This window comes from Simochromis diagramma, unplaced genomic scaffold (assembly GCF_900408965.1).
Source record: "Simochromis diagramma unplaced genomic scaffold, fSimDia1.1 OVJJ01000216.1, whole genome shotgun sequence".
NCBI classification, from domain to species: domain Eukaryota; kingdom Metazoa; phylum Chordata; class Actinopteri; order Cichliformes; family Cichlidae; genus Simochromis; species Simochromis diagramma.
In genome coordinates, this window is record NW_024386883.1 from 13,158,401 (window position 1) to 13,183,001 (window position 24,601).

At 41.7% G+C, this 24,601-nt stretch overlaps 2 protein-coding genes across 8 annotated transcripts in view; one reads left to right on the top strand and one right to left on the bottom strand.

Annotated features, from left to right (window-relative positions):
- The window catches only part of ppm1e (protein phosphatase, Mg2+/Mn2+ dependent, 1E), a 60,586-nt gene extending 49,220 nt beyond the window's left edge, over positions 1–11,366 (top strand). For all 6 annotated transcript variants that reach the window (XM_040032378.1, XM_040032380.1, XM_040032379.1 and 3 more), the window contains 4 exons: positions 200–388; positions 671–814; positions 1,797–1,890; positions 2,795–11,366. In XM_040032378.1, the coding sequence (XP_039888312.1) occupies positions 200–388; positions 671–814; positions 1,797–1,890; positions 2,795–3,723 (1,356 nt within the window). In that variant the 3' untranslated portion in view covers positions 3,724–11,366. The remainder of the gene's footprint in view (positions 1–199; positions 389–670; positions 815–1,796; positions 1,891–2,794) is intronic.
- A 5,997-nt stretch (positions 11,367–17,363) lies between these two features.
- The window catches only part of trim37 (tripartite motif containing 37), a 37,024-nt gene continuing 29,786 nt past the window's right edge, over positions 17,364–24,601 (bottom strand). For both annotated transcript variants that reach the window (XM_040032386.1, XM_040032385.1), the window contains 6 exons: positions 23,758–23,904; positions 21,150–21,345; positions 20,952–21,043; positions 19,406–19,516; positions 18,336–18,378; positions 17,364–18,189 (listed from right to left, as the gene is read on the bottom strand). In XM_040032386.1, the coding sequence (XP_039888320.1) occupies positions 18,180–18,189; positions 18,336–18,378; positions 19,406–19,516; positions 20,952–21,043; positions 21,150–21,345; positions 23,758–23,904 (599 nt within the window). In that variant the 3' untranslated portion in view covers positions 17,364–18,179. The remainder of the gene's footprint in view (positions 18,190–18,335; positions 18,379–19,405; positions 19,517–20,951; positions 21,044–21,149; positions 21,346–23,757; positions 23,905–24,601) is intronic.

Here is a 24,601-nt window from a genome sequence, read left to right on the forward strand (position 1 = left end):
AATTGTGATGTTTGCATTCTCAATATTACATTACATCATTTGACCAATTAGGCCATTAAGTCATTTGAGTTTACTGTATTTAGGGACTACATCAAAAGTTTAATGCCAAATAGATAACTGTGGAAATTTGTTTTTGTGATATGGGAGTTTCACGCCATGCAGTCCGGCCTACAAAATCACGTTTTTTCCTGTCTGCCAGGATCAGGAAGAGCAGGCTTTCTTTGCTGTGTTTGACGGTCATGGAGGTGTGGATGCTGCCATTTATGCAGCCAATCACCTTCACGTGAACTTAGTCCGGCAGGAATCCTTCAGCCAGGACCCCAGCGAGGCGCTCTGCAGAGCCTTCAAACTCACCGACGAACGCTTTGTGAAGAAGGCCTCGCGAGAGGTAACCACATAATCCAAGGACGAAACCATTTAGTAGTATTTACTGCACAGTATTCCTAAACTATGAAGTACTGTTAAGTTTACTCATGGCGAATAACACTATTTATTTATTATATTTATGCTATGAGTATAATTCCAACAGCTAGTCCAATTTTAATAAGAATGAGACAGAGGTGTCTTTCTAAACAGCTCAATGTTGTCAACATGTTTTTCTGCTCGTTTCAAAGTATTTGTGGTGATGCAGCTGCTCTTGAGAACACTGTGACATGTGTCTGTCTGGCAGAACCTACGTTGCGGCACAACAGGGGTGGTGACGTTCCTGCGGGGCCGGACGTTGTACGTGGCCTGGCTTGGAGACTCCCAGGTCATTCTGGTCAGGAGAGGGCAGGTGGTGGAGCTGATGAAACCACATAAACCAGACAGAGAGGTGAGATAACTCAGTCTCCTCATACCTCAGACATGATGAGTCCTTTACGAATTTCTCTGTGGATTGTAGAAACTCTGTTAGCTGCCACGCCTACCTGCTGTTCTGACCTTCTGTTTGTGAGGGGCAGTCAATCAGATGTAAACTTGCTCAAAGTAGACAGTGGCCAGGATAAGACAAATGACAATAATTTATCGTCTTCAATAAAGAGTTGTTTTATACGTTGGTGCATTTTGACTTAGATGGATTTCAGATTAATCATATCTGCACTTGCATTATGTAAAGATCCAGTTACTGTGTTGTGTTGATTTAATCGGCACAAGTACTGAAGTGTAAAAACGTCGAGTTTCCATTTTACGGCGTTATGTGGCAAAATATTTATTTTCTCTGAGCAGTTGGCAGGCGGTGAGAACTTTCGTAGATTAATAGTTACAGCCAAAAAAATATTCTGGCACCAATAAACTCAGATAAAACAACACATTGTTAATTTACACTTCTTTTAAAAAAAAATGAGAACAAATGAGATATAATGTGTTATTTAGTGATATTTTAGGGTGATTTCTGCCAAAGTTTTATATTTCACAACCAAATGTGAGAGCAGTATTATACCACCTGCCTGCTGAGTACCTGAAAGGTGCACGTCGTAGTCAAACAACTGAACTCCCTTAAAAATCTGTATATAGGAAAACTTGTGCTTCATGAGCTTTCCACTTCCTGTTCATTATTGTAATTCGTCGCAAAATTTCCACTCCATTATTGCTCACCATGTGTTTCTTTGTTTAATTCTGCAACAACAATAGTAACACAGGACACCATCCTCCTTCCTTGCTACATCCCAGCCTGTTTCCAGCATCATTAATCTAGAAACAGCACCAGCATTTCAGATTTTAAGGGCACAGCAGAGGCGCAAGCATTGTGCTTTAGTACTGAGCTTTCTGCTGCAGAATGGCAGCACAAGATGATTACAATCATTTTGTGTCTGCAGGATGAGAAGCAGAGGATCGAGGCTCTCGGAGGTTGTGTGATCTGGTTCGGCACGTGGAGGGTCAATGGCAGCTTGTCTGTATCCAGAGCGATAGGTAAACTTTTCATGCACGTTCTTTTTACTGCACATTTCTCATACATTTTTGTAGCTTCATAGATGACCCTTAAACGTGTCACATTGAGTTAATCATAAAGTTTCTCTTTTGAAAAGAGAAATATGTGTGATTGTGGGCAGACTGTGGGCAGGTTGTGGGTGGTACCCTTCTTGAAAACTGCTCATCCAAAAAGAACGACAGAAGTCATTTGCTACAGAAAAGACAAAAAACGAATATAAAATGACATTAAAACACATCCGTAAAAGCATATCCAAGTTTAGCAGCTTACACGTTTACCTGGCAAGGAAAAGACTCCCTGGTTCAGACCGAGGAATACAGACAAATCCCTTTGAGGTTTTGAGTCAGGAAGTAAAAAAATCGACCAATCAAATATGCAGAGCTACCTTTTGTGGTGACCCTTTGTGAATAAGGGAGCAGCCAAAAATAGCTTCCTTACAGAAAAATTGATCCAGCTATCTTTTTGAGAACCAGACTTAGTTTTAGAGCTGCAGAGTGAGGGAAAGGAAAAGTTGCACCTAACCCTAATGTATCGGTTCACTCTTATTTTTTTCACATCCCTTCAAGAACTAACACGAGAGTTAAAGATTTCCTTTAGGGTTAAAGTTACAATTTAACCCTAAAACAGAGTTAGATTTAAGGTAGGGTGTTAAATGTAAGAGTACAGAGAACTTTAACACCCCCACCCCAACCCCACCCCAACATTTAAAGCAGCACATGTACATATGCTAATCCCACTATTAGAAAGCAGTTATTATAAATATAATGTTATTATTTTAGATAATTTCCTACTAGATTCCTTTTCCTGATTCATGAGATGTTCCTGGATGTTTTTACCTTAGTCTGAGCAGATCCTCACAGATTAAACTGTTACCTGTGTTGACAGGTGACTCGGAGCACAAACCCTACATCTGTGGCGACGCAGACCATGGCATCTTCCCATTGGATGGTTCCGAAGACTACCTGATTCTGGCCTGCGATGGCTTCTGGGACACGGTGAATCCAGATGAGGCGGTGCGCGTGGTCAGTGATCATCTCCAGGAGAACACTGGGGACACCACCATGGTAGCTCATAAGCTGGTGGCCTCAGCCCGGGATGCGGGCTCTAGCGATAATATCACTGTCATAGTGGTCTTCTTGCGGGACCCTCGCTCGCCACCACCCACCAGCACCGAGGAAGAGGAGGAGGGTGTGGTGGAGGGAGAGGTGGCAGATGAGGAGGAGGTAGCAGAGGTGGAGGAGGAGGAGCAAGAAGAGGAGGAGCAAGAGGAGGAAGATGAAGCGGTCAGGGTAGAGCGTGACGGCGGAGAGGGAGGAAGCAATGCGGACAATGGGGGGAAGAGCCGTGGAGGCTGGCCCCTGCAGCAGTGCTCAGCGCCCGCTGACCTTGGCTACGAAGACCGAACTGACTCGTTCACGGACAGAACTAGCCTCAGCCTGCTGGGGCCATCGCTGGAGGGCCGCATCTCGCTGACCCGCGGCTCTTTCGGCCTTAGCCCCGACCTCTTCGCCGCCTCTCACATCTTCCGAGAACGCGCACTGAGGCGCAGGTCCTGTGTCCCTCTTCAGGAGTCCAGCATCTCTAGCTTCACGGACCCACTGTGGCCCCACACAGCCATGCTGTTAGGCCAGGCAGTGAGGCGAAGCCGCAAGCTCGGTTATGGTAGTCGCCGGTGGGGGCGGAGGTTGCCAAGCAGATCCAGGGAGCTGCTAGGCCTGTTACCATCTGGCCCCCTGCTGCCCCACATGCAGCGCTACTCCAACCGGAAATCCGGAGTGGCAGTGCCTCAACTGCCCCATGATGCCACCATCTGAAGAGGTGACCCAGACCAAACCATCTCCTTCAACCCTCCTTCCTGCCCCGCAGTCCACCCATCCACCTTTGCCTTCAACAACACGTCAACATGTCTTTCTTTGATAGTTGGTAGTTGTAGCTCCTGCAGTTGTTATGTGATTATTGAATCTCTGTCAGAGGAGTGGTGCTCTCTGTCCTAAGCTGAAATGTTTCCAATTGTAAGCTGGCCCATTAACACAAGCCCCACTCCTCAATGCTGTAGGTAAAGCTCATAACTGCATTCTCCATTGGGACCACTGACCAGTCAAAATGAAGCCAGAGCTGGAAGTGCAGGTTAATAAGATGTGTTCAGACTGAAGGACACAGCTTACCGTAGGCACCTTACATAAAGTTTAGGTCTGAGTATTTCATTAACGAGGATATAAGTGAAGATTTAAAGGCAAATAACAGAAAGAACTGGACACCAGAAACATTTAGAAGCAGTTTTGTTGATGAGAAACATATTCAGTCTGAACACATTTAAGATTAATTTATGTGCTTGGTCGCTCTACAGACTATTTTGAAGAGACCATTTTAAAAAGAAAGAAGATGCAACACAGAAAAGATTAAATCTGGTACTTGAAGAAGGAAAAAATGAGGATGAAATGAAGAAAAAATTGCTCGGCTTGGTCAAAAGTATGTGGACAAAAGTATCATGTACTGCAGGGATCTGATCCCTTTTAGCCATCTTTACCGTCATTTCTTGTTACTCTCTTGTTACAATATATAAAATGTATAAGCCACCACCAAACTACTTTTGCTGGTTTGCTCATTCGCACAAAGTGGACAGACAGGGGGGGGGGAGTCAAATCTATCTCCGTAGCTCTAACTGAACTTCATGCTTTTAAGTGTAATCATCCACAGACGTTTTTTTTTTTTTTTAAATTCTGCATCTCACTGTGCAGTCATACCCAGGTATAAATGCACGGCGAGGTGTCACATATCATCTTTTCTTCTGAGTAAGCTACTGAGAATGTCGAGCGACCCAGCATTAAATTAAGCTCTAATAGCGCAGCCTGCCTCTCTGTCTCCTCAACAATCCCTCGGTGGCAGATGAATAACATTCGTAAGCGGAGGCCGGAACAATTGTTGCTCCTGGTTTCTCGGACTGGAAGCACACACTGTTCTGCCCCCTCCAATTCAGTCAATGACCCAGCCATTATCCAGCCACATTTGTCTACAGATAAAAGCACTTAGCACCGGATTATAAAAGATTAGCAGTCACTTACCTGAATAAATTCTTCATGTAGTCCATGTAGTCCAGATGGTGATATGCTCCTGAGATAATGGGGTTTTTAGAGCGGGTTTTTAAAAAAAACAAAAAAACTATTTCATCATAGTTTTGGTTGTTTTTGTTTTTTACAGAAAACCCAGTGAACAAAAGCATTTTTCCCACAGGTATTCCATACCTTCCATATTACTGAGTTACTGAGCTCCATGTCCTTTATGCACACCCAGTCACTCATTGTTTCATATCACCATTAAAGACAAGTCTGGCTTGTGCGTTCAGCCCAGTCATATCACGAGGCTCTAACAGCAAAAGAGATTAACATTTTTATTTTGCCAAAATAAAAGTATGGATACCACTCTCACATCTGTCTGATAAATATGAAGCTATTACCAGCAGCTGATTGGCTCAGCTTACTGACGCTTACTTATGGATAACACCGATATCTATCACCGCTATGTCTATCAAGCTAGGATGACCATGCAGTATTTTCCAGCTGTATTATTTATTAATTCAGAGAAACAGGAAATTTACTAAACGTTTTTAATAAGGTGGGGTCTGATACAAGTTTTTCTAGACTGTAACATTAATATTTTGCTACCTTTCGGCAGACTATTATGTTACTACCCAACAAACATATTACATAATTCCACGTTGTTACATTTTGTCATAAGAACTTGGTAAGTTTGTATGCTTCTCTTGTAGCAAAATAACCAGACTATTTTGCAACGTTATAGTAACATTATAGAAAAATGTGGAGGTGATGTCATACATGTGAGGTACATTATAATGTTTTATAATGCTGCTTTGACTGGGCTTTCTCTTTTATGTTAGTATTATGTCGTTTTTAAATGTCGAGCAAATTTAAGAGACCAGGAGGAGGCGTTGCCGCTACACTGCCCCAAACAGATTTTGTTGTAGGGTACCTGTTTCCAGTCTTCAAGCTAAGCTAAGCTAATTGACATCTGGTTTGCAGTGGCTTCTTGTTTAACTAAGTGTACAGATGTGGGAGTGGTTTCAACTTCTCATGAAGAAAGCGACCCAGCCAGTGTCCCCAAAACTTAGGAGCCTAAGAGACAGCTATCAAAATGTAAATAAAGAATCACTGCATAACAGTATATCATCGACATTACATAGTGCAGCTACTACTGTGCATTCACATCCTCCTTAGATGGTCCCAGTTGGGAAAATTGTTCTTCCGACTTCTGCTGTTCATGTAGCCTATAGCATTTAATGTGAAAACAACATGAGTGCTACAAAGAAGACATGTTGTATTTTCTTACTAAGTGCTTTAAAAAGTACACACATATTCATAGCTATAATGAATTAATATGGATTTACCTGACTTGTTATCCAAAGTTATGGCAAATTAAAGAAAACATTTCCAAAATTAATTTTCATCACAAATGTGTATGAAAATGTGAATTTGCACCACTAATCAAAGATTTCTCAGTATAAGCCAAACACTTTGTTTCATTTGTCTCGTAGCAACATTTTTGCAGACATTCAGAGTTGTTGTAACTTCAGGGCATGTTTTGCAGTTGGTAGCTAATTTTTCCAATTCCTTTCAACACCACATGAATAGACAAATAGCTGCCACTGTCAGAGAAATCCACTGTGGCTGACTCCCATGGCTTCACAGAGCCTTTATAATTGGATCTGATCTAGATTCTGCAATGGACAGGCCCTCTGTGCTGTCCAACAGGCTCACTTCAGGTATCTTATCAGGCCATAGAAATCTTCAGTTTTTATACCACTTTGCCTGAAAAGATATTCCTCACATTTATGTTTGTTTTTTCATGTCTTATCCCAAATATCTACTCAGTACAGATCCTATAAACAATAATTCATAATCATAAATACCAAGCAACCATGTAGCCATCAAACAATAATCCTCTGACTGACTTTATGTGATAATACTACAAAGCCAGTTTTTTTCATATTGGACTCATTAATCCCTTTTCTAATGACACTAATAACACTTAAACCCAATCTAATCTCACTTTGCATTAAACATATTACCTTTTGTATTTCACCATACTCTATGGCTATAATCTAATATTACTGAAAATTTACTCTGAAAAATATTTACCTTTATACAGAAGCGTGCACTAATCTGATTGATTCCTGGCCAACAAACTTTAGTTCAAACAACAGCTGTGGTTAGTATTTTTATGGGGTCATTCAATTTTGAAACAAAAACCTTGTAAAAGGTTCTCAAATATACCCTCATAACTAGCTACTAGGTTACCATCCTCTACAGCTACTGAGAATGCTAACTTTTTCACAAAAGAAAATTATTTTTGTACTGAGGGCAAAGTTAATTAGCTCCAACAAAAACCCTGTAAAGCGTTAAAAGTAAAAGGTATTTTGATGCAACCCTCTTTAAAGCTTGGGGGAAAAAACACATGGAATCAGTATAAATCCTATCTGACATTCAGCTGTTAATATTGGACTTTTAATGTTAGCCCACATGAGAGAAGGCTCGCATCAGGGCTAACCAGTGTTTGGTGATTTTAATGTTTTTTAGTCGCCGTGTTTTAAGACCACTCAGCAAAGACTTTAAAGGGGGTAAAGTGGGTATTTATGTTGAATCATTATCTAAATTATCTTAAGACATTAAAAATCACCTGTAAACCCTGATTTTAAAAAAACTTTAAAACGTTTGTTGATTTTTGCCACAAAAATGGGATTTTTGTTCTCCATTAGCCACCATTGTTTCTGTTTCTCCCACATACTCTGGATTAATTTAGTGCCATCTGTCTCTTAGTCTGCTTTAATACTAGTAAACTAGTTATCCAGCTGAGCAGATATATAAAAAAGGTGGCGCACCTATATATTTTTTACATATTCGCCATGCTTTATTTGTTATTAAAGTCCAACTTCAAATCCAGATTATCAAGGGTAACCAAACGAAACAATAGCCAGCGAGATTGCAGCTATTTAATGAGGTTACAATACGAGCAAGTGCACAGACAATATAAAAGATGGATGTAGCCACCATGACGTTACGAAGCCTTAGGCGGAACTTTTTCAGTGTTTTGAAACTCGATGCGACAACTGATCAATCAGAACTTGTTATCCAGTGAGTATACCCTGGATAATTCTCCTTTCTGACTATTGACAAAGTGGACCTGACGGTTTATTTGATATGACCTGAAACTCTGAGCTATATTTTTTCATTAGGCTTCTCTAGGGCCAGAAGTCCTTTTGCAGCCAGAGAAGTCACCTCCTGGTGCCCTTTAAAAAAAAATGTGTGTTGAAGGCACTTCTATGCTGGCTTCAGTTTTCAGGCCTGGAAGCTACACCCATTTTTTCATTGTCTATGCTAGCATACAGAAGCCCATTTTGAAGATGTAAGCCACCTGTACCCCCTCCTCCAACCCTCCAGCCTGTGAGTCCATGCACTGGTCCAAGAGGCCTGCTCACCATGGGATTACTTACCTTTGTTTCTTGTGTTTTGAGGTTTGGAAAGGCTAAAAATGTGGCTGCTACGCTTTTGTGTGGACATATTAATTCTTCCTGTAACACTGTACCTCCACTCTTTCCAAATGTTAGTGATAAGCTGGATCTGTAAACAGTTCATCCACTTTCACTGGCTGACAAAACACCCAGCATCACTAACCCTGTTGCTGTTGTCTCCTGTAACCATCCTGTGGACTGAATAGTGACGAGCATGAGCAGAATGTACCTCATGTCCCAGAATGTCCTGACAGACTTGGTGAAGAGGGTCAACATGAGATGTTTACTTTGTTGTTTTTTTTGTGAGGGTAAGAATAGTTTTTTGAGGAATGTACCGTCCAGACACTCAACAAACTACAGCCACTGGATCGCTTTTTGTGGGACTGTATCTGCAGTGTTTGTCTCCAGAAGCGTGAAGACGATAGGCAACCAAGGAAATCAAGTCATTATAAAAAAATCACTTAGGAATGGATGTGTGTATATTATGAGTAATGTGAGTTAATTGGGTGCTGGAGGAGTGTACATATAATAATTCTGTCTTGTAAATCAATGGTTTTAGTCCATCAGCTGGTGAGATATCTACTTGAAAAAGTCAGACAGTCTGAATCTCACTGAGGTGGCGGTGAGGAGATGAGTGTTGTCCGATTGTGGCCTCGCTGCTGTTTCATCCTCATCCCGCTCTCTATTTCCCAGATGAGAATAGTAATCTGGGGAAAACATACATTAAATTATTGGCTTAATCTTCTGCAATAGCTTTGATTTTTTTTTATTAGTATCAGCCTTAAAAAATGCCAGTCATATCAGTAGGTTTGCGTTACAAACACAACCATTTTAGCTCAAAGATTAGAGCTTTCACAAAGCCTCGAACTCCGGGGAAGCAGAGCCGCCATTGGGTGACAGGGTCTTGTTATAATGATAGACATATGACAATGTTGGAAATACATTACAGGGTTACCTTGGCAACTGGAGCTTGGACTATCCACCAGCTGTTAGCTAAAAAGGCATGGGTGTGCGTCCACAAGCGACTCGCCTATAATTCCCGGCCAAAATCCTGCAAATGCATTGACAGGTTCCCAGATTATTGCCGAACATCTCTGATCCAAATTATGTCACTAACACCAAAAGGCAGCGTCCATTTCTATTATATTTTGTTTACTCCAGGGGAGCACAGTGGAGCAGTGGTGCAGCACAATGAGACAGTCCTGGGTTCAAGCCCATGAGCCGGCTGGGGTTTTCTCTGTGCCCCAGCTTCCCGTCACAAAGACATGTACGTTAGGTTAATAAACTACCTGTCAGGGTGTACCCTGCTTCTCACCATGATGGCTAGGATTGGCTCCGGTCCCACTGTGTGATACTGAAATGGATAAGTGGAAGATGGACAGATGGATGGTAGTGATAGAGGGGAAATCATGGGTCCACCAAAGTTGTTAGGGTTCATCCTCTGGAAAGCATGAATTTCTGAACAAACTGGGGAAAAATAGCAGTAATACTATCAGAGATCAGTTGTTAGTCAAAATACAAATGCATGGAAGTGATGCAATGGTTTGTAACCATAACTGTACAAGACCATACAAAAAGGAACAATCGCACCATTATTCACTACTTAATGATTTTTGCATTAAAGAAATGGTCCAGATATTCTCAATTAATAACTCCTAGGAGAGACTCGAAAATTTCATTTTATTTACATTCATTTCTCTAATGCTTAGTTTAATACAGTTTTACTTTGGTTTAGGGTTGAAATATTGGACTATGGTGACATATCTGTCTCTTGAGTGAGCGGCTCACAGCCTGAATACATTTCAGATGCATTATTTTAGATCCTGAAGCCATATCTGTTCAAGCAGAGAAACACCAAATATCCAGCAAACACACAGTCTGCACCGTCTACTCCAACATAAAACTGTATTACATTAAGTTTGATGGTTTTTTTATTAGAACGAGATCTCCTTTGATGTTGAAGAGGTTTTGATATTTGGTGGCAGTTCTGCTCTGCTATAGGAAACTGCTGTGTGCACACTGACACTCTGAAGCTCGTTTTACTCGTGCCCACTCCAGCTTTGCAGTGCAGTTGTAGTTTTCGGTGTCCTGTTGTTCAGTTTTTCAAACCGTGACAGCTCTCAGTGACCAGGAATCCCCGTTGGCTGCATTCATGTGAATACAGTGTTACCCATCATACTGAAAAACCACAGAAGTTGTCACTGTATAAGCAAAGAAAGCATTTGCCATCATTCCCTGTGGTAAATCCTCCACCTTAGATCGAGAAACCCTACACTCCCCGACCCGCTCACACTCTGCTTGCTCTTAATAAGTTCCTCCGAGTCGGACGTGTCCCCGCTCTCATGATGAAAGCAAGCAGAGGTTCGGCTCTGCTCTCCCATGATCACCGTCCAACTATAGGGCCCTCTGTGAATCTGCACTGTGTCTATGTACACAAAAGCTTTTTCTTTTACTCTGTAAGCAATAATGACATTGCATTAAAGGCTCTCTGTGGGTTTGTCTTCTGCTGAAGGATGCAACAAAATACAGTTGTGTTAAGCCATACTTGAAAGGGCATAATGGGCGAGTCCATGAAGTCCGTTTCCCATTCATTTTATCTGCAGATGAGTCCTAATATGTCTCAGATCAGCTTTAGCATTAGATAGAAGAATGAATGTGAAGCTTTCTTCTATAAAAACAAAAAAAAAGGAGCTGGGATAAAAGAGGCAGGATGTTTAAACTTGTATAAGCCATCTGTGTGCGTTAGAAAAGGAGTCCGGACTTCTGAGACCTATGCACTGCTCAAATGTAGACCAGTGGATATGTGGTGAGTTGGGAGTAGGGCTGAGAGTGAGAGCCTCTCCCCTTCTTGTCCTCCAGGCTTGAAGACAAACCCCATGATTGGCACTTCTTCAACATGCAGGTTAGGTAAAGAAAAAATTATAATAATAATAAAAAAAAAAAAGTAAAACACACACTGAGTACCTGTATTATCTGTGTTCCTGTAGTATATAAATATGTGTATTGTAACTGGTGACTAATTATGTATATAAAGATTAGACCAAGTCTCTGGCTGATGCTTTTTCTTTAACTGTGACTGTCTGACATCACATAAAAGACTGTCGGCTGATGCGTTCTCATTTAATTTATTGAATCTAATAGCTGTGAAGCATTTGCATCAATAGGACCGTCTGCAGGCATGTTTTTGGGAATAAATGTGAACATTTGGCAAGTAAAATTATCAACTACCTACAAAATATTGCTATTTAAGTAATTATTATATAATTCTTTCTTTGCCTTCATTTTTTCACATTTTGTCTGGTTTGGCCCACCAGAAAAAACACCAGGTTGGTTTTAAAAAATACATCTATAGGAGATACTTTCGTTGGTAATTAGACACATAACAGGTTTATAGATTCACTAACTGATCAAATTTTATTATTATATGATGCTTAAAACATTATACCCAGCCCAAATGGGCTTACAAGACACCTATGATAATTAACCAGAACTAGAGTATCACAATAACCTATAAGTTGCCCTATAAACAAACTTGAATCAAAACATTTCTGGGTTTAAAGATTTTAACAAACATTAAATAAATGAGAACGGCACAAAATAAAGTTTAATTCATGCGCAGCTTCTTATTCACATAATTCAATTCAATTCAATTTTTATTTATATAGCGCCAAATCACAACAAAAGTCGCCTCAAGGCGCTTCATAGGTACAGAGAAAAACCCAACAATCATATGACCCCCTATGAGCAAGCACTTTGGCGACAGTGGGAAGGAAAAACTCCCTTTTAACAGGAAGAAACCTCCAGCAGAACCAGGCTCAGGGAGGGGCGGGGCCATCTGCTGCGACTGGTTGGGGTGAGAGAAGGAAGACAGGATAAAGACATGCTGTGGAAAGAGAGACAGAGGTTAATAACAGATATGATTCAATGCAGAGAGGTCTATTAACGCATAGTGCATAATATACACTGCTTGGTCATAAAGTAACACGAGTCAGTAAACTGTCAGGGAAATCAAAGTGCCAACAGGTGCACGAATGGTAGCATTGAGGTGTAGGTCCCAGTGCGGGACGCTGCGTCCTCGTGTCATCCTCATGGAGTCCATCTCTGGCCAGAAACATGCACATGAGCAGACATCTGGAGGTCATTTTCAGGAACTCTGGCAGTGCTCTTCCTGTTCCTCCTGCTGCTAGGTTGTTGCCCTTTTATGGCCCCTGTCTAACCCATCTCCTGGCATCGCCTCCACACTCTTGAGAGTGATATGAGAGAAAAAGCAAACCTGGATGGATCTGCCATCGCAACCCGAATGGGCTGCAGGTATCATGCCACTGGTACCAGCAGTGACAAGGAGACCAGAGAGGAATAAGAAGAGAGAATTGGTCTGTGGCACCGCCTTGGGTTTGCTCAGCTGAGACAGGTTCACAGCGGTTTCTGATTCCTGATTGGGCAGATAAATATCCCTGAAGTTTAACTGGCTCTGTGTTACACTGTGATGACCAAGTACCTTCAGTCAGTTTGTTTATTTCAAAAGTCTAGTTAGTTTTTATTGTATTGTATCGTGGTTGAGAGCCAGACGATTACTACACTTCTGTTTCACTACATTTTAAAAGGGAAAAACTGACACTTTTCAGTCCCCTACATACAAGTGACTTAAGCAGTGGTGAGGAGGACTAAGGTCCTCTACTGAAGCAACACCACCATGTATAAACCAGGCCAACAAAACACCACAAAGCTATCGAAAGTTTTTCATTTGAAGCCCTGAAAAGGTGACTCATTAGCTACATTTAATTAAATATCAACAGTAAAAGAATTAATTTACTTTGTAATTATTAATACTAATATCTAAGTGATAATAACCAAACAAATGAGAGGGCTCAGCGCTAATAAAATACTGAATTTTGACTGTTTCTTTCTTTTCTGTTTAAAACAGGGAGTTTTAGCTTCAGGGGAATTTCTTAATGTAAAACAAGTCAGGACTGTAAAAGATGGCAAAGAGTCATAACTAGCCAGTATTGATTTAATCTTCACAAAAACAACCTCTGTTGTCTTAACTCTAACCTGACCCTTTTTAGTTTGGGGAAATTCTACTAAGTCCTGGAAATCAGGACAAAATGACTTAATTTTCTGGATTTATTTTTAAGGATTTAGTTTTGTTTTGTTGTTTTTTTAACAGTGTAAATAACCTGAAGGTGAAGTGGAGCTTCTCTAGATTTTCAGTGAGTTTTAGGCTAGGTCTAATACTTATGTTTAAAGCCGAGTGCTCCAGTTAGGGTTAGATCTCATAGGGTCAGTCAGTGTTGAAATATTAAAAATAACTAAAGCTGTGTGAGAAATGTGAGAATTGAGCATTTGCCTTTCTTATGCAGTGAGGAAGAAGCAGAAAGTTTCTTGTTTTGCATTAACTTGAGAAGCAAAAGGCTTTGAGTTAATAACTCAAAGACTGCTTTCGCTACTTGTCACAGGTCTGAGGCAAAAAGGTTTGGATTGGTTTAATTAACCTTTTCAGGCTGAAGCAGGTCACATTCACAAAAAGCGAAGGTTGACTTATTTTTCCTTTCCACTCCGATTAATCGTCTCACACCTTTTGGCCTCCTGAGCTACAGATGACGAGGATTTTCTAGCTCCGGTTACTGACTGAGCAGTAAAGCCGGACCCGAGGGCTCAATCATCCCTTTTGACTCCCGTGGGTGACCCCACAGATGGTCCCTCTTTTGTTTTCTTATGGCCTAAAATTAAAAAGCAGCCATCTGTGTAAAGGCAAAGAAGGTGAAGTCACTAATGTGGTCTGGTCAAACATGGCCCGAGGGATATAAAATCCATCCACAGAAGGTCTGACATTTTTTTTGTTCATTTGCAGCAGAGAATAAGAGGAAACCTGCACAAAGAGTTTTCACGTATGGCGAAGTGAAGCCACGGTGTGCGGAGATGTGATGCCGTAACAGGGCTTTCATGTGGAACGGTGCTGTCTGCTGTTACATAAACAGCTTTACAAAAGTGAGCAGTCCTCCACATTCTTTCTATAAAAAGACTCATCACTTCACCCCTATCATAATCTGGCTTTATTCTCTCCATTCCAGCAGTTCAGGCTCCGAGGAAAATGAGAATCAGAGGTAAAAGGGAGAACGCGTCAATGTTTCTGTTCCTTATTCCAGTATGGAAACAGGAAAAGAACCGGGTTCGAGTATGGGAACCAGCACAGCGAATACTGTGTAAATAATGTGTTTTACACGTGACATTTAAAGATGCTCTGCAGTATTAACCCGTACCAGAGTGTAATAAATATGATTACTGATTCATTTCAATACACTGAGCATCTAATATCAGGGGCTCAGGCCTTTCAATTCAGTGAAAGCTGCTATTTGATGCTCCAAATCGACACCGCTTCCCTCCTGAGATCCAGACTTCTACATTTTGTGTCTCTCTGATGCACATTTTTGTCTTTGTTTAGCTGATTTGCATCAGTTTGAGGTCTCTTTGAATCTTTCTTGTATTTTCAGTCATTCTCAGTCCTGCTTTGAATCCGTCTGATCTTCTTTCCACTGCTCACTTCCGGGTTGACTACAACGAATAAGGAGCATATGCCCCTTCTCTCAAACCCACCATGTGCATGCTGTTCTAAACAACATCCATAAACCCTCTCGTTTTTTTTGTTTTTTTTACAATTACAGTGACAGGAGAATTAAACATAATTAAGTAAAAGGATGAAATACAAGCTGCACATACAAGGGCTCTGAATTCAAACCCAGGACCTCTGTAGTCTTGGGTTGACAGTGTATTACGCCTGTTTCAAGCCTAATTTTTGCACATCTCATTTTTGGTAATTTGCACTAATTCTTCCTCTTGCCATCATTTTGTGAGTCGCTTCAGTGCCACTGGATTTTTTTGTTGTTTCAAGTCTTTTAGTCCTGTTAGAATGTAAACCCATGATGAAAAGGTCACATGTATCAGAATTTTTAAATCACAAAAGGCTTTAGTCTGTAGGCACTGGGCGGAGCTATGGTGGCGATGTCCTTTCAGCATGTAGAGGTCTCAGCCCTGGAGGTTTATCAACCATGCCAAACTCACAAAGACGTGAGTTCTGATAACTTCCAACGCTATGGCGGATAAATGGCATTCTCCAAGCCGCCACAGACACGCCCGTTAACGAAGCTGCAAACGCTTCACCAAGCTTAGCATCACCAAGGTCTTTGGGTGAGATTGAGAAACAAAATTGATCAAATTGAATCCCTAGTAGTTGGTTAGAACATAACATCCTAAAATAGCATAAAAAAAACAGGGCCAAAATTGAGTCTTAAATTCAAAATGGTGAACTTCCTGTTGGGTTTTGGCTATGGCTCCAAGAGCTTTACGAGCATAAGTGAGCTGTGGGGTACACAAATAAGCAACCGTGCTCTTTCTCAGTATCATAAAACATTTTATTTATTACACTCACAACAAAAAGAAAATATACACATAAAATTATAGACTGCAACTTCTGGAAATGTAAAACAAAAGCAGCTTTTGACAAAACAACATGTGAAGAATATGAGCTTTTCCATGTTTCGGTCATGTATGTGAAAGTGCGCAACAGTGGAACAGATGAAAAGGCAGAATTTACAAGATGAGCTGCAACGGACTTTTTCAGTTATTAGTGTAAAGACTTGGTACGCACAAGAAGTCCATCTTCTTTCAGTCCAGCTGTTAAAGCCATGTGCATTCAGGCACAGCCTCAAAAGAACATACTCCAACATATTTACAACACAAACTCCCGATTATGGGAAGAATAAGTGGCTTTTAAAATGAGTTACAGCTGAGGGGTGAAGGAGAAAGGTCTGACAGAGTGCTCGACATGTTTTCTCCCAGTGAAGTGCAGCAACAGCGTTTCACTCGTGTTCGCTCTGTTTGTTCAGAGAAGTGAGGTGAGAAATAATTAATCCATCAAGAAAAGCCAGCAGGGCAGCAGAGCACACGTTACATAATTACAGCGATTCTTATTAAGCTCTGCTGTCAACTCCTCAGAAAACTAAATGTGCCTCGACTTTAAAGGGTCAGTTCACCCAAAATTAGAAACACACTTTCATTCTATGCAGATTATTTTTGTTTAGTTTACTCCCCCACCCAAAAAAACAAAAACAAAAACAAAAACCTTCCATCCTGGGAAGTTTTCATTAGAAGGTCCCCACATATTTCCAATTAAATTATCAATGGTAAGAGGGTTTAGAAGGAAAGTCATTTTTCAGAGCTCCCCAAACTAATTAGCACTCACCTAGAGGTGCAGCAATTATTCAGTAAATCTAGATAAAGAGGAAATTAACGGGCAAACTTTCTGATTAGCCGATCGTTTTTTTCTGCGACAGTCATTTTTCACTCTTTGGAACCATTAAATAAGCCAAATGAAATCCTGAGAAAATGATCCGTAGGATTAATCGAGAGAGTACTAAGTAAATGCCCTGCGTGCCCCTCCATCGTGTCCATGTAAGAACAGCAATCTCACTAATAGATAACACTACATAAGCTTTTTAATTTGGGTGTACTAGCCCTTTAAATTTTGCACTTTTGTGCCTGAGTACAGCCCACATACAGAAACTCTCCAGAGCAGATGTGCTGACACACCACATCAGGAACACAGAGGTGTTACTAATAATTTAAACAGAGCTACTGCCTCAGTTTCAGCTTTTCAATGCTCGCTCACTCACTGCAGACTTAAAACATGGAATAAAAATAAATAAATTTTAAAAAAGGCAGTTGTTTTAGTGGTGTTTGAATCTGTGGGAGTGGAGAGGAGCAGGTGTGGATAGAGTCCAGTAAAGCTAACAAAGATTTTTACAGAATCAAGAGAAGACCCAAACTCAGACTGCTCCTTTAAATTAATAATAACTGATGAGCTGCCAGGTGTGCTGTATGTGTGTCAGTCTCTGCGGGCAGAGGCCCGTTGCCCTTCAGTCACTGGTGTTTATGCAGATGTTGAACTGAAAACACCTGCCTGAGAGTCTGAGGGTCACCGCGGAGGCTGCGGTGTGCTATGAAGTTTCAGCCCACAGACTGCAGCGGCAGCTTCATAAACCGCGTTACTCAGTTGATCGTTTAGCCTTTTCAAATGTCAAATAAAGTCTGACGCGGCTGTTATTAAGAGCGAAGACATTTACATGACTTACAAGGAAAGCTAATGGTTCACCTCGAGAAAAAGAACAAAAAAAAAAAACTGTGTCTGAAACGAAGCGTTTGAGCGGTGGATAAAGAGAGCCGAGTGGGTGAAGGAAGAGGAGAAGGTGTTGGGCCTGAAGGGCAGGAAGACTGAACTCAGCATGAACAGCACAGCAGTAGAAACACTAAACTCTTATTGACAGGCTACATATTATTTACATATATATGCTGTAGACAGGCCAGACTTAGAAAAGCATTTATACACAAGGAATTAAATAAAGTGACTAAAAAGCACTGCAGTCCTGCTTCTATGCACCTAACACTGTTAGAAATTCAGTCATTAAACAAACAGCAGTGTCGCCATTAGTACGTGGCTATTAAATAATGAGACTAACTGACTTACGTAAACCCAGTGCTGCTATATAACAGCCACACTGACGAGCAAAAAGCAGCACCGAGGGGTCAAACCCCCGAATGAAGACAAACCCAGAACAGAGAAAAACAACTTTAAACGCAAACTGTGATGTTGTTTGTCTTGAAGGGAGCAGCTCTGTTGTTTCTGCACAACATGAAGTGACGCCCTTAACAGTTATTTCATTAACTTCTGCCATGGTCCTATAATAAAGACATTCAGGAAACTCTAAGAAAAAAAAACAAGTGTTTGTTTTCAGTTCATGCATAACAAATAGTTTCTACTCTACAGCTGTGTGTAACTAGCATGTGTGTCCTCTCCAGCCATTATTGCATCGTTATTGTGGCGTGAAGCTGGCGCCCTTCTGCGCTCACCTGTCAGCAGGTAGACTCATGTCATCAGACAGGAGCTGCTCTCCTGGAAGAAGTAAGGAGGGAAAACATGCCAATCTGTGTGTTACTCATAACACTATTACAACACAAAATCAGCATCTGAACAGGAGACAAAAAGTACCAGGAAATTCCCAAACATCTGACTATTAAATTATTTTAGCTATCAGTAATCCACAAATATACAGATGAGGGAAAAAAAACAAAACAAAAACTGCCAGGGTCGAAATCATTAGTCTCTCTGATGATGTGCATCCTTTTTGCTGGATAACAGCCTGCTGTCTCACACACCACCCCTGTGGGATCCCACTCACCTCATCCAGTTGCTCTCATGTTTTAAAAAAAAAGTAATAAAAAGAAGTGGTACTAATACTCATCAAATGTAGTCGCCCCCCAAAATCTGTGGGGATTACGTTCCAAGAGCACCAGCGAACTGTGAAAACTGGATTTTGGATGTGGTCAAAGAAAATGCCTATAAATGCCTTTAAAATAGTTTAAACCCTAAATATGCATTTGGGCAGCATCATAGAGCTTTAAGAAGAACAAAATGAAAAACACAAGAAAACTGAGCAAAACACTCGAGATGGCTACAGGTGGTAAACTGATGATGCAGGAATGCAGGACTCCATCTGCCAGAGACGCAGTAAGGAGAAATAACACCCCTGGACTGGCTACCTTTAAACCTCCTGCTTCTGAATACAGGGGTGGTACACCATCCCAATCTGCCTTCTCCTTAAAAAACAAACAAACGAATAAATAAATAAAAAATAGTAAAGGATGTGCAGGGCTGTACATGAACGATTATTATTTAGAGTCTAAGGAAAAATCTGCGAACGACTGAAGCCGCGAACTCTGTACATGACTGTACATGTATACTATACACGCACATACCAAAAAAGCGCTAGAGCAGAAAGAGAGGGAGGAGTGTGTAGAGATGATAACCACCAAAGAAAAAAGGGAAACATTAACAGATTCTGCAGAATCTGAACAATGATTTTAGTATCTACATCATGCACCTTGGCTCTGCCTCATATCATGATGTGTGTGCTGGTTACCTGTGCAGGGTGGAGTGTGGTTGTCGTAGCGAGAGTTGTTGCTCTGCAGGGCCTCGTCCTCAGTGTCGCTGTCGCTGCTTGTAGCCGTCACCAGGACAGATGCCGGCTGATCTGCAGACGAGACGAGAAAGAACGAGACTGTTACACGTGTGCAGAACTCTTTAAGTTCCAACTTCTCAGGCATGCTCATAATTCAGTGTTACAGAATTCTTATTGCGGGAGTATGGGGTGTCTGGCCCATTGCTACGGGCCATTCGATCCCTATACAACTGTTGCAAGAGCTTGGTTCGCATTGCTGGCAATAAGTCGGACTCGTTCCCAGTGGGTGATGGGCTCCGCCAGGGCTGCCCTTTGTCACCGATTCTGTTCATCATTTTTATGGACAGGATTTCTAGGCGCAGCCAAGTAGCGGAGGGCTTTCACTTCGGTGGCCTCAGAATCTCATCTCTGCTTTTCGCGGATGATGTGGTTCTGTTGGCTTCATCGGGTGAAGGCCTCCAGCTCGCACTGGAACGGTTCGCAGCAGAGTGTGAAGCAGCGGGAATGAGGATCAGTACCTCCAAATCTGAGGCCATGGTTCTCAGCCGGAAAAAGGGTGGAGTGCCCACTCCGGGTCGGGGATGAGTTCCTGCCCCAAGTGGAGGAGTTCAAGTATCTCAGGGTCTTGTTCGCGAGTGATGGGAGAAGGGAGCCGGAGATCGACAGACGGATTGGTGCGGCGGCTGCAGTGATGCGGATGCCGCACCGGTCCGTCGTGGTGAAGAGGGAGCTGAGTGTAAAAGCGAAGCTCTCAATTTACCAGTCGATCTACGTCCCTACCCTCACCTATGGCCACGAGTTGTGGGTAGTGACCGAAAGAACGAGATCGCGGATACAAGCGGCGGAAATGAGCTTCCTCTGAAGGGTGGCTGGCCTCTCCCTTAGAGATAGGGTGAGAAGTTTGGCCATCCGGGAGGGGCTCAGAGTAGAGCAGCTGCTGCTCCTCCACATCGAAAGGAGCCAGCTGAGGTGGTTCGGGCATCTGACAAGGATGCCTCCTGGGCGCCTCCTGGGGTTGGTGTTCCGGGCATGTCCCACCGGGAGGAGGCCCCGGGGCAGACCCAGGACACGCTGGAGAGATTATATCTCTCGGCTGGCCTGGGAACGCCTTGGTGTTCCCCCGGATAAGCTGGAGGAGGTGGCTGGGGAGAGGGAGGTCTGGGCTTCTCTGCTTAGGCTGCTGCCCCCGCGACCCGGCCCCGGATAAAGCGGATGAAGATGGATGGATGGAGAATTCTTATTGAATTGATGGATTTCACAGACCATCAGTCAGAATAGGGGAATGATTCCTTTTTTAAAGTATGCTGAGTGCCAGATGTTCTTTTTTAATTAAAGAAAGTATCATCAAGCTTCAATTTTGCAAACTTGTACCAAGACTAAATTAGACTGACTGACGGGGACACGGCCTTGTAGCATGACGCACAAAACCCTGCCTGGTATACAGAGAGCCAATCCAAATCATCAAACACAATCACTCCTGAGGCTCACAGTTAGAAGGTGAACCAACCTTCACATGACAGCAGCTGTGCAGACGGCACCTCCGGCAAGGACTGATGGGAGTTTCCTGAGCTCTCAGATTCACAGTCCAACGCAGCTGCCCTGCAGCGGGAAGAAACGAAAGACATATGGGACCCTGATGTTCCATTACACGGCTGTCTCTTGCAGATATAATTTTTCTTGTGCGTGGGTAGTCTCTGGGTCGTACCCCAGGCTCCTGCTGCCACAGTTCTTGCTTGAAGCCATGTAGCTCGATGCTGCCAAGGTGAAGATGTCTTCCCTGGACCCCGAGGCCCCGTATAGCTGTTGCTCCATCGTATATTGCTGCTTAGAGGTGGAGGGCTGCTCTGATGCGGTGCTGAGAGACACCAGGGGCCCCTGGAGGCTGTCAGCCTTCAGAACTCCTGGAGTGAAGACAAAAGCCAAGTCACGTGATGGAAAAGTGGGAATGTGCTAAGAAAAGATAAAACAGGGAGCTGAGTGGGTGTGACCATAAAGTAATATTGTGTATTATTTTTCTAAAAAAAAAAAAAAAGCCCTGCTGGCGAATCCCAGAACCCATCAGTCATTAAACTGCAAATCAAATCTGGAAGCACTGAAGACACTGTCATAATAAGTTTCCTTAGAGCTTGAACAAAAGAAGCACTAGCGTAAGCTTCGTCTTGAGGAGTGTGCAGAAATCTCTAAGTTCGACCTTTTTCGGCATGGCTTGCTCGTGATTCATTAAAATCAGGAGAGTTTATCTTCTTTGGAGCATGAAAAGTGTTTCTTGGGAATCAACGTCAAAGATCGTGGGACGTTCAGTTTTAAAAATTCCACTATGAATAAGTTATAAATGCCTCTGCAATGAAGCAGGACTTTGTCTCATCCAGGTTCATCCTGGGTTTTCTGTACCATGGAGGAGGTTCACACTTCTTATCAGGGTATATCAGCTTGGTAACTTAAACTGCGAACATAATTAAAGATCAACAGATATGAAATCAACGCCTGCTGATTAATTCCTTGGAAAACAGCATCACCATTCCTGGAAAATCCCTCGGACCACTGTGTGCAGACAGTAATATCTAATTTCTTTCCATTTCCCTGATGCTCAGTAAGAAATACAAATTCTTGGAGACAATTTTATTGTTTCATTATTTTTCTGTTGGCTGTGAATAATTTTTATTGTTCTACGAGCAGAGCACTTCTTTGTATTTGCTGACCTTACATCCAGTGTGCATGCAAAACAAACTTAAAAATTTATTTAATAAAATAATTAATCTTCGGTATCTTTACACATATTTACACAGTTGGCCCACTTTCTTTCCAAGCTTCAAATAAGTTCAATTTCATTAACATAGTAGCTCTTTTATTCAGAGCTGTATATATTAAATTAATGTGAAGTGATTGGTTATCTCACATCGCTGACTCATCTGGAGCAGCTGTGTTACTTTTATTCTGTATTATGGCTTTACTTGCTGATACACTTAACAGTGTGATTGTTCAGATGCTGGCAACGCCAACCATTTTTGCGTGAACGTTCATACGCAGATCAGGAAACCCTGGGATGACTAAAAAAGTTCATAACCAGCTTTGTGTAACCACTCATCGTGATCGCCAGTGTTGGGGTAAGTGAATCCCTTCACACTGCAGGTTTAGGAGAGTGTATAATGTCTTTGGATATCTATTTATTTTGATCAGATGGTGGTGCTACAGAAAGTTCAGTGGATAATAAAAACCACTGTGATTTGCTGCCTTAACTCTATACCTCGTGAAAAGCCTGCTAGCAGTAACCCTTGTTTCCCTTTTCTGAACCAAACAGTGTCTGCTTATAGAACAAAGTGACTGGGTTTACTGCAGGTGGTCTCCGCCTATACAGTTACCCCTGAAAAAAAAAAAAAAAAAAACTATTCTAATGGTCATTAAACTAGGTCCTTATTAATATATACTGAGGTGTCAAAACTAATCATTATGGGTACAGGGGAGGTCATCACATATCGTCTGTATTGGGGAGAGAGTTGTGATGATTTTTTTTCCCCAAATGAAAAACCTAATTTAAAACCCTTTAAGGGGTTTTTTTGTTACCATGATATTCAGAGTGTCTTAAAGGTGAACTAACTGCAGGCCACACCATAATACTGATATGAAAAGTTTTAAAAGCTCAACCTCTTAAACCACAATATATAATTTATGATGATTACATGACTCATAAAGGGGAGATCATGAACTGCACATCTGAAGGCTAATCTAATAAAGTCACCTATAAAAGTCAGGAATCAGATTTTTTTTTTTTTTAATTCTTATAAAAGAAAAGTGTTACTGTTTTTGTGTCGATGTTAAAACATAAAAGCAACTAAAGAATCACAAACTATTTTAAGTCTTAATGAAGCAGTACAGGGGAGAGTAAATATAAAAATCAACTGCAGAAACTTCAGGATCCATCAGGTGGATACTTGACTGAGTAAAGTGCACTCAAGCAGTCAAGCTCTGCACCCCTAAATTTTCAGCACAATCACTGTTGATTCTCTAAAACAAAATCAAAAAAATAAATAAATCAACCCTTCTCTATCCATATTTTGTCTAAACAGTTGTAAATGTTCACCTGAAGTGACGAAGTAACAAACAAATGATCACCTGACTCTGCCGTTTGCCTTTATTGCACTTTAAAGATCAGTGTTTCGGTTTTACAACATCTACTGTTCACGTCATTCTCACAGATTTGAATTCTGTTTTTTAGGACAATGTTACACCTTGGCTGTGATTTTATGCAGGTTTAAAGGAGAATAAAAAACAAACAAACAAACAACCAACAACAACAAAAACAAGAATACACTTACCCTCTGCTCCTCCCATCCCATCTTTAGGATGCAGGCTGAGCTCCAGAGCAGCTTCTGCTCCTCTCAGGTCTTTTTCCATCTCCTCTGGACTCCTCCTCTTCACAACCAGAGAGCTGCTGTCCAGGACGGGAGACAGAGACTTCCTGGCTGCACACAGAACACAGACACACAAATGTAATAATAATAATAATAATAATAATAATGATAAAAACCATATTGACTGTGCCAGCAGAAGTCCCGTGAGCCTTGTTATCTGGAGTTTAATCTAAAGATAGTGAGGCAGGCCTTCCTGGCTTAGTGTCTCAGTGTAATAGGGGAATATGGAAAGTAAACTAATCCATCTCTTCCTAAGACTGTGCCAAAACAAAAACAGCATAATCTGTCCTGACAGAATAGAATCTCAAAAAGTCCAAAATTTCTCTGGGCGCATTTTTCCAATGAAAAATTAGCCTGAATATCATCCACTGATGTTTCCCAGAGCTAGCAGGCAATATTACAGGTTTTATGCAATGATTAGGGTTTAAAAGAGTTTATTTCCCTTATAAGCTATAAATAAAGCTACAAATGATGTAAGGTTAGTTGGATCCACAGAAGCAGCAAATATTGACTTTCAATGTTGTAATTAAATGGTAAATGGCCTGTATTTGTATAGGGCTTTACTTAGTCCCTAAGGACCCCAAAGCGCTTTACACTACATTCAGTCATCCACCCATTCACACACACATTCACACACTGGTGATGGCAAGCTACATTGTAGCCACAGCTGCCCTGGGGCACACTGACAGAGGCGAGGCTGCCGGACACTAGCGCCACCGGGCCGTCTGATCAATTCCCAAAAGACACA